The following is a 12,552-nucleotide window of genomic DNA, read 5'->3' as shown; positions in this document are numbered from 1 at the left end:
GCTGTCCGGTCTCATGGGGGGGTTAGAGCGGGAAGGTCAGGGGGCACCACCTCTGAACTGTAAACATTCTCCTACGTCAACATGAGCACGTGCTTGTGTACCCGACAGACCCTGCCCTCCTCATCCTCCTCATCCTCCTCATTAGCTGACGCGAAGACGCCTCCGCTGCTGATTGGCCCAAAGTTTTACTGTTTTGCCGTTGTGCGGGGGTGCGCGTGTGTGTGTGTGTGTTTCTGATCCAATGCTGAATAAAAAGGCCAGAGCAGAACTTCTCCGACCAGCTGTGATCAGAAAGGAGCGCAGCACGCGTCACGTACTCAGGGACCCAGCAGCACCGACACAACCAGAACCATGTTCGCCGCCTGCCTGGAGGTCCTGGGGATGATCCTGTGCGTCGCCGGCTGGCTGCTGGTGATGATCGCCTGCGGGCTGCCCACCTGGAAGGTGAACGCCTTCATCGAGGGCAACATCGTGGTGGCGCAGACCATCTGGGAGGGGCTGTGGATGTCCTGCGTGGTGCAGAGCACCGGACACATGCAGTGCAAGATCCACGACTCGGTGCTGGCGCTGGCGCAGGACCTGCAGACGGCCCGCGCCCTGACGGTCATCTCGGCCCTGCTGGGGGTCGTGGGGCTGACGGTGACGGTGGCCGGGGCGCAGTGCACCAACTGCCTCAAGGACGAGACGGTGAAGAGGAGGGTGGTGTACGCCGGAGGGGTCATCTACATCCTCTGCGGGCTCTTCGTGCTGGTTCCCCTCTGCTGGATGGCCAACAACATCATCACGGACTTCCACAACCCGAAGGTCCCCCCCGCTCAGAAGAGGGAGATCGGGGCGTCCATCTACATCGGCTGGGCCGCCGCCGCGCTGCTGTTGTCCGGCGGCACAGTGCTCTGCTGCTCCTTCTCCCAGGGACCCAGAAGCCCCTTCCCCATCAAATTGGCCCCCACCAAAACCATCACGGTCAGCGGCGAGTTTGACAAGAAGCACTACGTGTAAAAACCCACTGGAGGACAGTTTTGTTTAGGGGACTTTTAGTTGGGCAGAAGCCCGTCCAGTTTCGGGCGGTTCGCCGACCCGGAGCTCAGAGGTTCGCAGGAGAAAAGCCTGTAAAAAATATGAGTGTTGTTGAAATGAAGGTAAATGACTGAGGCGGTTCGTAGCGCGTCGGCACCGCCAGGAGCCTGAACTCTGAGGACAATCAGAACCAGGTTATTATAATAAGGGCTGGGATGTGGTGAGGTTCCGATCCAGTCACTGACTGTAAAACCGAGCAGGTGCTGTTTTTGTCATTTTTGTACAGATTTCTTTTTCTTATAAACAATAAAACAAAATGTACTGTATTTTATTATATATATATTTTTTTTTACATAAAGAGTCTCATGTGATATTAGAAGTATTTTTGTTTTTCTTTAGAAAAAGAAATTAAGTAAGAAATATGAATTATACCAATACTCATGGAAGGCTAACGGGACAGATGCGGGGCTCCCTGATGAACATGGTGACAAGAAACGAAGATCTGATCTTGAATTTCAGTGCATTTATTTAGTGGAGAGTTAAATTCAACAGGGATTATCTTACACATAGAAATGCACGTGAAGCCTTTGTGGAAAAAAAAAACTTTTTAAGATAATCAGAGTGTCTATGAACTTTGAATTAGTTGCATTAATATATAACTATAATCTGGGATGGGCACATTTCTGTTAGAACCTCTTGAGGATGGAAAGGAAACATGGCAGTCAGGCAGATGTGCGTTGATTTAAAGGCAATGGCTTCAACAGGAAAAGGAAGTAATAACTGAGAGCCATCTCCACTGTCACAGTCTTTATTAAAACGTTTAAATGTAGAAAATAGAAAAAAATAAATAAATAAGAGGATTGACTAATGATTATCTTGTCACCACGCCCAGAATGTTAACTTAATGGAGGGGAAAGTAGTCTGAGCTGCTACAGAGCTCCAGCACAGTGCCCTTCTCCATGGCAACCATTTATTAAAAGCCTTTTGGACTTTACTTATGTAAAGCAATTTATGACTATATTCATTTTAATCAGATCATTTTCATGTATAGTTTCTTTTCCTGTTCAGTACTGATACAATTTTAAATTTAAAGGTGTAACATGTTTCTTTCCAGGCACATAGTGCCAGTTTATAGCACAACTCTGTTACCTTCAGTTGTTACAAAAATGCTGTATATTAAACGTGACTTAGAAGTTTGACTTTTGTAATTTATTGTCTTAAAATTGGGCATCTGTCTCTTTAAGAAGCTCCAGCTCCTGCCAACACTCTGCCCTCAGCAAGTCATCACAACATGGCTCCTCCAGTATGCCGTTTACAACCATCCTTTAGAGCACATGTGTCAAACTCCAGTCCTCAAGGGCCAGTGTCCTGCAGTTTTTAGATGTGCCACAGGTACAAAACACTGGAATGAAATGGCTTAATTACCTCCTCCTTGTGTAGATCAGTTCTCCAGAGCCTTGCTAATGACTTAATTATTCTATTCAGGTGTGGTGCAGCAGAGGCACATCTAAAAGTTGCAGGACACCGGCCCTTGAGGACTCGAGTTTGACACCCCTGCTTTAGAGAGTTGGCTAAGAGGAAGTTTGTTTGACACACTCAGACACACCAGGTGTTTGCTAATGGCTGCTGGCTAGTCTGAAGGAGCTGAGTGGTGAGACTCAGCTGGAGACTGCAGCTCCAACGAGGAGCTTAGTGCACATAGGTGGCTCTTTGAATGAGTAGGCGTTTAGGCTCACCAGAATGGTTGCCATGGGAGATTCAAGAATTTTTTTCAAACATGCATGACAAAAAAATAAAATAAATAAGCTACTTCAACACCAACCAATTAAATTTTTTATTTAGAAGCGGTTCTAGAGCCTAACACGTTCTCCAACTAACTGCTCCAAACTGAGTTTAAGCCAAAATCAACAACATCCAAATAAAATTTTATATCTTTTTCATTTTTTCTGTCATTTTCATGTTTCATTGTGTTGAGCATGTCCTGGGAACGTCACACAAAGTCTGTCAAACTGTAAATCTAAGAGCCTTTCATACGTCTGCATGTCATAAACGGAGGCTTTCAGCAGTCTGTTAAACTGACTCACCTAATAATGGATCAAAAGTTGCTTCAGCAAAGTGTCACTTTAAGAGTGTGCAAGAACTTTAAAGATGAAGTTCTTGGGATAGCATGTGTGTGAAGACCTAAAGAAATCCCCTACCACACCCTGTTAGCTAGAGGAAACCTTCAGGAACTTGGCCCCCCATAAGCGCTGGTGTAAAATCTCCTGTTTGTATGTGAAATAAGGGAAATAAATAGGACTATTAAACTGAGGTTCGGGTAATCAGGTCGGCGTTTCACACGCGGTAAACAAGCAGCGCGGCTGCAGTGAACAATGCTCCCTATCGTCAGCACAATCAGCAGGGAGCCATTCCAGCATCCGGAATCTTGGCCTAGATCAGCAGTCAGAGCCTTCACATGGAGTAACGGAGAGGAAAGGAGTAAACACACACACACACACACACCCCAACACACACACACAGACTGGAGCTGCTTCTTCCCACCATCGTTCCAATCTCAAACCGCTGCGTTTTTATTAACACCTGCACATAATAAATTACAATCAAATATGTAAATGCTGAGCGCTGAAAGGCGTGTGAGGCAAACACACGGTGTGTCATCACACACACCTTCAGATAATGAATCAAAACTGTTTCAATTAGAGCGTCTTTATCGCAGCAGAGAACTAAACATTCTGATGATCTGCAAGTGTGATCACAGTGTTCCTATTACACAACCGCTCCTGATGTTAGGATGCAGAAATGGGTCAAGACGCACGATGACTCTCTGTCGCCACCTGGTGGTCGGACCTCTGAATGGCACATGATGAGCGGTGAAAAGAAAAGGATTCTGGGAATGGTTTGGAACAAAACGTCAACATAAACCCAGAAACCTCTGCACTTAGAATATGAGGTTTGGAGAAAAGATGCCCTGATTTTAAATATTTTGGCCAGTTAAATATTTTAACTGGCCAGTTAAGCTCTTATTTCATTTCCAGTGTATTTCAATCAATGCCAGAATATCTTGCTGGTTTAAAACCACCTGAATCTTCTCTTCAAGCCTCAGCTAACATCAACAAAAAGGCCTTTACCGTTGGGAAAACAAACAAACAAAACAAAAAATAGAAAACTGTATTTCATCCAGGATAAAGTGTCCATTTAGTGCAGAAGGGCTCCTATGACTGGTATTCCTTCAGGATCTGACCGGCGATGACCAGCCTCTGGATCTCACTGGTGCCCTCGTAGATCTCTGTGATGCGGGCGTCGCGGTAGTGTCTCTCGGCGGGCATGTCCGTCACGTAGCCCATCCCGCCCAGGATCTGGATGGCCTGAGTCACAATGCAGAAACAGAACAAGGTTTTACACCGACCACCGCTTCGGTTCTGCTCCAGTCCTCCGTTTGCCGTTTTCTTACCTGATGGGAGCAGAAAGTGGCGGCCTCAGACGCCGCAAGTTTGGCCATGGCTGCTTCCTGCGGGAAAACACCGTCAGAGAAATGTCCGTCACCGAGAGATGTAACAATGATCAACTTTTTAGTTGGTTCCTGTGACCTGAACTGGTTTGATCACTGAATGTGTGTTTTTTTATTTTTGGTTTGTTTATTGATTTTTTTTTAATACTACAAAACAAGACACAAGAACTACATTAAATAAACTAATCCCCAAAGTAAATAAATATAAATTTGGTCCCATATGTTTGTGGATTTCTTTCATAAAGATTTTTTTACCGGGACTTTAAGATGTATATTTTTTAAATCAATTACATCAATTTTATACTTGTTGAAATATTTTTTGTCCATTATTTTCAAAACATAGAAAGGTTCTGGCCCGAACCTTTGTCTTTGTGTGTTTCTGATATGTCCCCTTAAATTTAACATAAATGCGACATCGTCAGTTGAAATAAAGTAACGGATGACGAAGCTGCTTCTGTTGGCCCACAGTGAGTCAATTTTTGCTTTAAAAATGATTTGCTTGGATGCTGGTAAACACAAGTTGTGCTAAAAAGAGTTAGCATATTAGCAAAGTTTTTCAGGTCTAAAATAGCATCTGAATGTTAAACATGTTGCAGCAGCACAGACGTCCCCAACACATAATCGCATTTTGCACCAATCTGATGGCTGAATAACAAAATAAAAACACTACACATCTTTGTCGTTGAGCTCATATGTGTATTTATTCAATACTTAAACAGCAAAAAGGGCTTTTGAATAGAAAATGTAGCTTATTTTGTCGGTAGGCTATACAGTTGTCAATTAAAATGAGTCATTCTTTTCCACTGTCACCACATGCATGCTTAGCATAAGTGATTGTTTTGTCAGATAGAAACTTTTTACCAGTTGGTGCAATAAAGTAAATATTACCACAGGATCAAGTTATTACGTGTGAAACAGAGTTTTAACCAGTTTTTATGAGCAGAACTGAACTGATTCTGTAGATTAATTGAATCCATTTGTCCTGTAAAGTCCTTGAGATGTTTGTAATGTAGTAAACTGACTTAAAGTGAAGAAACCTACAACATGATTCACCTGTGTCCCACTTTAATTGAGTTATTTCTGCATCTAAACTCTTGAGGAGTTAAACTTTGTGACATGAGAGCAAAGGACAATAAATAATGAGGAAATGTCTGAATGACATCAGATTCAAATGTTGAGTGTGTTCCATTCGTTGTGCAGAGGCCCACAGTTTACCTTGGTGAAGGCTTTCTTCGCGTCTCGGAGGAGTGAAGCTTTCCAGGTGAGCAGGCGGGCGCTCTCTATGGCCACGCCCATGTCAGCCAGTTTAAACTGGATCAGGTCAACACAGAGAAAAACAAAAGAGTTCAGTCTGAGGGACTGGCACCTGGAATTAAGAAACTGTATTAAGATTCTGTGTTTATAAACTCCTAAACTGAACTTCGGTTTTCTCTGAAGTCCGTTTTTACCCGGTAACACACTAAACCGTAATGAATCAGACTAAAACTAGCTCTAGCTCTGTGTTTAACAGGAAGTCCAGCATGCGGTTCTGTTTGAGAGCAGCTGGTCTTGCCTGGATGGCTTGCAGCTTGCCAATGGGCGCTCCGAAGGCGGTCCTCTTGTGTGCGTAGTCGGCGGCGCAGTCCAGTGACGCCTGAGCGATGCCGAGAGCCTGGGACGCGATGCCGATCCGCCCGCTGTCCAGGGTTTGCTGAGGGACGCACAAACGTCATGCAACTTAGCCAGAAGTAAACACCACCAGAGGACACAAACACATCGTTATTTCCACCTAAATATGCAGAGCTCTTGAAACTTAGAGAACTCCATAAAGTACTCTTTAAAACCAAAGTCAATGTTTTTCCTGGCAAAAATAGCATGTTAACAACAGCTATTTTGGAAGTTTTTCTCGTCTTGACAGAAAAAGTGAGACTTTTAGCTGCTTCCAGTCATCACCACCACATTTCATACAACCCCTACATAAGCAGTTCTAGTTTTAACCGAGCCCTTGAATGCAGCATCAGAGAGAGAAACACTCAACAAAGACGTTGGTCTGTTTAAATGTGGGCAGAATTTCATGTTTTTGTGCATTAAGACCAAAAACGGGCTCACCAAGGATGATGTGTTAGCATTATGTGACAAAACAACCTAAAGGGATCTTTGCTGAAATATTTCATTGCATCATTACTATAAGCAATTTTGTTTTGTTTTACACATGTATAAAACTGTGATAAAATTGTCAACTAAATTTTGGTTTCCTTTGAAACACGACCTGACCCAGCTTTAGCTCAGATTAAGAGCTTGTTTGTTGTTATTATTTTCACTAAGTAACACAATATTCTAACACAATTTATTATTAATTTGTGATTTTCATGTTGAAATAAAAAGGAAAAACGTGGAGTGGACTACTGCTATGACCTTTATTAATCATGTAATAAACAAATTAAATAAAACAGAATGGTAAAAAGTCACCATCACAACTATGGCTATGGGACTTAAGCATTTATTATTATTATTATTAGGGTGGCAAAAAAAACGATTATTTTGGTCATCGATTAATCTAACCATTATTCTGAAGATGAATAGATTAAAAAACAAAATCGTCACATTCTGCATATTTTTCTAATATTGCAATATTAGAAATACTTGCAATTAAATATTTGTTCCTTCTTAAATAAGAAAAACATTTTTTGCCTAAAATACAGCAACTGCATTCATTTAGTGAACACTTGATCATTCATAGTAAAGGATGCATCTGCAGCTAAAAAAATCTTCCAACATCAATATGAAAATCTCAGGCCTTTCTGCTGGACTTATCAATACAATGTGGGGCTGATCTGCTGATTTTTTTGGATTAATTGATGAGTAATTAGACAGCAAAACATGCTTAAAATGAGATTTCCTATACAGAATTTGAGCAGGGGGGAAGCTAAAACCTTCACTTGAGGAGTTCTGGGTAGAACAAATTTACAGATTTTTCTTTTCTTATTTTGCAAAATGTTTAATTTTTATACAGTTTTGACTGCTCTGAATATGTTGTTCTTTCAGCAAATTGCCTTTTTTTATCTGTACAGTCTAGTTGACAATTAATTGCTGACTAAATTTGTTAAAGATTATCTCAATAATCAATAAATCATTTCATTCCTGTCTAATTCCCGTTAGTGTGGCCTGCTTCTCTGAATCAGTAACAGTGGATGTTCAGCATCCATCCAGCCAGTGAGCAGCAGGATGGGCTGAATGTAAAGATTTACGACTGCAGTAGTGATGAAGCGTTAGAATACCATAGCGATTTTGAAGCCGGCGCCGCGGGGCCCCAGCATGTTGTTCAGTGGGATCTTGCAGTCCTCCAGGATGATGTTTGCGGTGGACGAGGCCTTGATGCCCAGCTTGTCCTCCTTTTTTCCCAGAGAGAGTCCGGGGTGCGGCATGGGGATCAGGAAGGCACTGATTCCCTGCAGACACAGACAGAGTGGGAGGAAGGATGAGTTAAAGGGCGCTGCTTTCTCTCTGCAGACAGAAACGCCGTGTCTCACTGCCGTGCCTTGTGTTTGAGCTTCTTGTCCGTGGTGGCGAACACGACCGTAGCCGAGGCGTCCCAGCAGTTGGTGATCCAGGCTTTGGTTCCGTTCAGCACCCACTCCTCTCCGTCCTGATGGGCGGTGGTGGAGGCAGCGCCCGCATCGCTCCCGTTTCCTGACGTTTAGGTTCACACTGTTAGATAATCGCATTACTATTGAATGACTGCTGGAACAAAGACAAAGTCATGGAAAACAGAACGTACACTGTGGTTTTAAGCTTCAGGACAAGCTAGTAATAATCAGGTCAAAAAAAAGAAATTCTCAAGTTATTTCAGTCTAATCCCAACAGATTCTAGGGTCTGTTTTTATTAGGCAAATAAGCAGCCATGACCTGGGTGTGAAAGACTAAGTACCCCAATGATTTCAATTCAATGAAAAGCAACATTATTTATCTCCAAGGGAAATTAAATCTTGTCATAATTCATGTAAATCAAGAGTCTTCAAAGAGTTGCTGTGGACAGGAAGGATTTCCAGTAACAGACAGTCTTGCAACAAATCCGGAAAGGCCTCTGACTGAAGACTTTTACTCAAGCAATAAGCAATTAATCAATTAATCGTATAATAATAATTGTGCGGGCTAGCTTACAGTAAAACATGCGTCTGTGTGTTCTGCTCAGTTTCATGGATGTCCTGTTGCTAAAACAGTGCGATGCTACAAACGGTAGCTATGGTTACCTGGCTCGCTGAGGGCGAAGCAGCCCACCTTGTCTCCAGCAGTGAACGGGCTGATCCACTGCTTCTTCTGTTCCTCTGTGCCAAACTTCAGGATGGGCCCGATGTACAGAGACTGAGAATCACAGAACAGTCCCAGCATTAGACCAGCGCCGTCTGCCTCGCTCCTCCATGCTGATTGGTTGCTCCTACGTTGTTAACGGAGACCACCACGCCCGTGCTGGCGCAGCCTCGGCTGATTTCCTCCACGGCCAGGCTGTAAGCCAGGTAGTCCATCCCCGCTCCACCCAGCTCCTCTGGCACCTCCATGGCCATCACACCCATCGCCCCCAGCTCCTTTACCTGAATAAGCAGAACAATGGCCGCCGACATCTTTCTTTCTATACAAGTCATGATACTTTCTACGCAAAACAATAGATCAGTTTAGACACAAATTCCTAGAGCATGATGATAAACCATTTGACCCCCAACAGTTTCCTTTGGTTTTGTCGCAGTTAGAATTCATTTTAATGTCAGACATTATTCACCTGTTGAATTTCAATAAGGTTTCCATAAAATCATGGCAAAAAACACAAAATCTTACCAAGTATTTCTATTGTCATTTGATAAAAATATGCCGAATAACATAATTATGAACTATTAGCGTAATTATTCCTCTTCTGTTGTATCTTATTTCACACTTGAAATAAGACAAAACTAAGTAGGTTTTTAGCAAGATATGAGCTTGTTTAAAGTTAATAATTCTATTAATATAGTTCCACTGGCAGATTATTTCACTTATAACACGGGGAAAGTGTTTTGTTATAAATAATGTCATCTGCAAGCCTTTTCTAACATTGCTCGGTACAAAATAAGTAAAAATATGGATTATTCGTCCTGATATCGTATTGTGTCGATATCGGTATCGGCCAGGGCTCAAAGCTGAAAAATGTGTATCGTATTGGAAGTGAAAACATTTTATCAGCACACCTCTAAAAACAAGACAGGAACAGAGACTGAGCTGTCGGTCATACTTTCTTTAATGTGCAAGACTCATGTTAAAAACAGTAAAATAACATTCAGTACTATTTTTCTATTGAATCAAATCTTCATTTTTCTATTTAAACTAAAGTTTACATATAATCAATCATTTACAAATCCTCTTGTTGTGCAGCTGTGTGTATATTTGTGTGTGTGTGATAGTACCTGCTTAGCAGGGTAAAAATGCTCCTTATCGAGCTTGGCAGCAATGGGGGCCAGTTCTCTGTCTGCAAAGTCTCTGCAGGTCTGCCTCAGTAACTGATGCGTCTCCGGCAACTCGGCCAGCTGGGACAGACTGCGGCTGCCATGGAGACAGAAGTCTATAACTGAGGGACAAAGGAACACGGACAGGGATCAACACTAAGGGCTGATGCGTTTGCTAAAATGGATAACTAAATTAAAGAAAAAAAAGAGAGATATGTTAAAAAAGCAGAGGAAATGCAGCAAAGTACTAATATTACTTTACCCAAAGCAATCAAAAAATATGCACTATTAATTACAATTCCAGTTATTGGTTTGCTTTATAAAAAAAATAACACACTTCATAAAACCAGGATGTTAAATTAATTGACTGCCTATACCAGAAACTGAAGCAAACTTTTTTTTCTCCACTGTTGGTTCCATGAGATTAACAATAAATATGAATTTAAAAGCATAAATTCACATTTATGCTTTTAAATATGAATCTAAAAGCATAAATTAATGGCATTTAGCAGTGAAATTGTATTATGTAATATAATGAAGTGACCTATTTGATAATGTGGGATTTTGTTTAGAACTGCATTTTAGTGGTGGGGCTCTGTCTGTAGACTGAGTGATGATTTTTTTTAAGTACTACTTATAATCACGTTCTCTTATCTAAATAAATACCACAAAAAAGGGCCAAAAATCTCAGCTCCATGATTTCTGATTTTGGCAGAGGCCAGAATATATTTCAGTTCAGACATCAGATTTAAAACGAAGTGGTTGATGCATTTTATCTACTTTGGCTGTCCACCACCTATTTTGGTAGCATTTTTGGAATGTATCATGTTTGTTTTTATGGCTAAGTTATATTTTAACTGCCTCTCTCGCACATTGATTTGACAGATTTTGCCCCGGACGCCCTGACAAAGTCCTCCTTTAAATGTTCGCGAACGAATGGGAGTCGAACTCGTAACCTCCGCGGCCGCCTGCTCTTCCACCCGTGCCGCTGCCGCCCCCTAACATGTATAGAAATAAATTAGGGAGGCTTATTTTGACCCTTTTCGCCATTGACATAGTTAAAGATAATCAAACTATGGTCAACTAGGCTGCATACAATACACTACTCACTGAGAAGACCGCACTGAATAGCAGCAGGGTCTTTAAACGCACCACTAGCTATCTAGCGTTCGTTTGCTTATTTAGGTGAAAGGTCATTCCCACCATCAGTCACCTTCATCAAATAAATGACCCCGTGAATGCAACATTTAAACAGCAGCACCAGGTGCTCTGACTTTCTCTCTGTAACTAAGTCGGGAGCGGAAGAAGTTTTTGATTTTTTACAGCTAAACTGAAACCGTACTTAGCCAACGAGCTAACTGAAAACACAGCTACATACTGCTTGCTTCTAATCCCAGCGAGGAGAGAAAAATCACCCAGGTTTGTTTTCCACTGGGGTTAAACTACACAAGTTACAGATGTCAGGTAATCCAAGATGCGAGCACACAGCTGTTCATGCGTTCAACCATTATACTGTTAAATAGCTCTCACTTAACTAACCCGTCTCTAACGTGATTCTCTAGCTTGTTTTAACGTTTCTCATTGGTCTTCTTTCGGCTTTGTCCTTAGAAACTCACCTTTTCTAGCTTTAAAAAGTGCCGACATGGTACCTTCCTCACGGTACAACCCCAGCTGAAAGTTTATGAAATTATGTGTTGCCTTCAAGTTTTATCGTGATCGTCATTACTGTATTAGGTTGGAACAGCATCATTCGCTGAATGAGTCGACATGGTGGGATTCATATAAAAATATTAAAATGTCCAATTTAAAAATAATTCATGTAAAAAACGAAAATTGCTTGTCCTATTCACCTCTTAATATTTAGGATGACCCTTTCAAGCTTACATTAAAAGTGGGGTTTGTATAATTTACGAGCACACCTAAAGAGGACAGATGAAGCATGTGGACCACGTGACGCATTGCTGGATTCACTGTACCTCGTAAACAACAGACCTCACTAGAAAAACAAAGAAAAGAAGTTACACCAATCAATCTGCAGCATTTCGGAGTTTTCAAGGGTTAAAGTAGAAATACAGTCAACTCATCTCTTTCATAAACCGGAATAAAGTTGATTATTTCTTTTTAAAATTTCTGTACAAGGGGCAAAATCTTAGTTAGATTTTGTCTAGCAGGTTGGCTTTCATAGCTGAAGAAATTAAGTTAGAATTTCAAAGCTGATTTTTGTTTTGTTCATATTATCTCAATTTGACAGTAATTTTCTTTGGTGATTTTAAAGCGTTGAAGTGACTAAATTGGAGCAAAAATAGTCTGAAAAAACAAATTCGTAAGGGCATGTTTTTCACTGCACTGTACATAAATGTAATACATCAGTAGCCTATGTGAAGTTGATGCCTAAAATTCAAAGCAAATTTCAAAGTTTCCACTGTGTGTTGTTACCAAAGCAACTTGCCTCTGGTGCTTGATGTAGTTTGCTTTGTCATATTTTTATGAGAAACACAAAATAATTATATTAGGAAAAAAGCAATAAATGAATCCTTTGGAATTAATTAGAACACGCTGATGAAAAATTCTGACTTG

At 41.4% G+C, this 12,552-nt stretch overlaps 2 protein-coding genes across 2 annotated transcripts; one reads left to right on the top strand and one right to left on the bottom strand.

Annotated features, from left to right (window-relative positions):
* The first annotated feature begins 232 nt into the window (after positions 1 to 232).
* On the top strand, positions 233 to 2,216 carry cldn5b (claudin 5b). The gene has a single exon (XM_032570493.1). It carries the CDS (start codon positions 352 to 354, stop codon positions 997 to 999), a length of 648 nt encoding a protein of 215 aa, XP_032426384.1. The 5' UTR covers positions 233 to 351; the 3' UTR covers positions 1,000 to 2,216.
* A 620-nt stretch (positions 2,217 to 2,836) lies between these two features.
* Positions 2,837 to 11,717, bottom strand: acads (acyl-CoA dehydrogenase short chain). The gene is made up of 10 exons (XM_032570468.1): positions 11,592 to 11,717; positions 9,937 to 10,097; positions 8,944 to 9,093; positions 8,755 to 8,866; positions 8,043 to 8,194; positions 7,783 to 7,953; positions 6,078 to 6,215; positions 5,741 to 5,836; positions 4,469 to 4,525; positions 2,837 to 4,382 (listed from the first exon to the last, which is right to left on the bottom strand). Exons 1-10 carry the CDS (start codon positions 11,617 to 11,619, stop codon positions 4,230 to 4,232), a joined length of 1,218 nt encoding a protein of 405 aa, XP_032426359.1. The 5' UTR covers positions 11,620 to 11,717; the 3' UTR covers positions 2,837 to 4,229.
* Positions 11,718 to 12,552: the final 835 nt, after the last annotated feature.

This window comes from Xiphophorus hellerii, chromosome 8 (assembly GCF_003331165.1).
Source record: "Xiphophorus hellerii strain 12219 chromosome 8, Xiphophorus_hellerii-4.1, whole genome shotgun sequence".
NCBI lineage: Eukaryota > Metazoa > Chordata > Actinopteri > Cyprinodontiformes > Poeciliidae > Xiphophorus > Xiphophorus hellerii.
The sequence above is the reverse complement of the archived record's forward strand: the minus strand, read 5'-3'. Positions and strand labels throughout refer to the sequence as shown.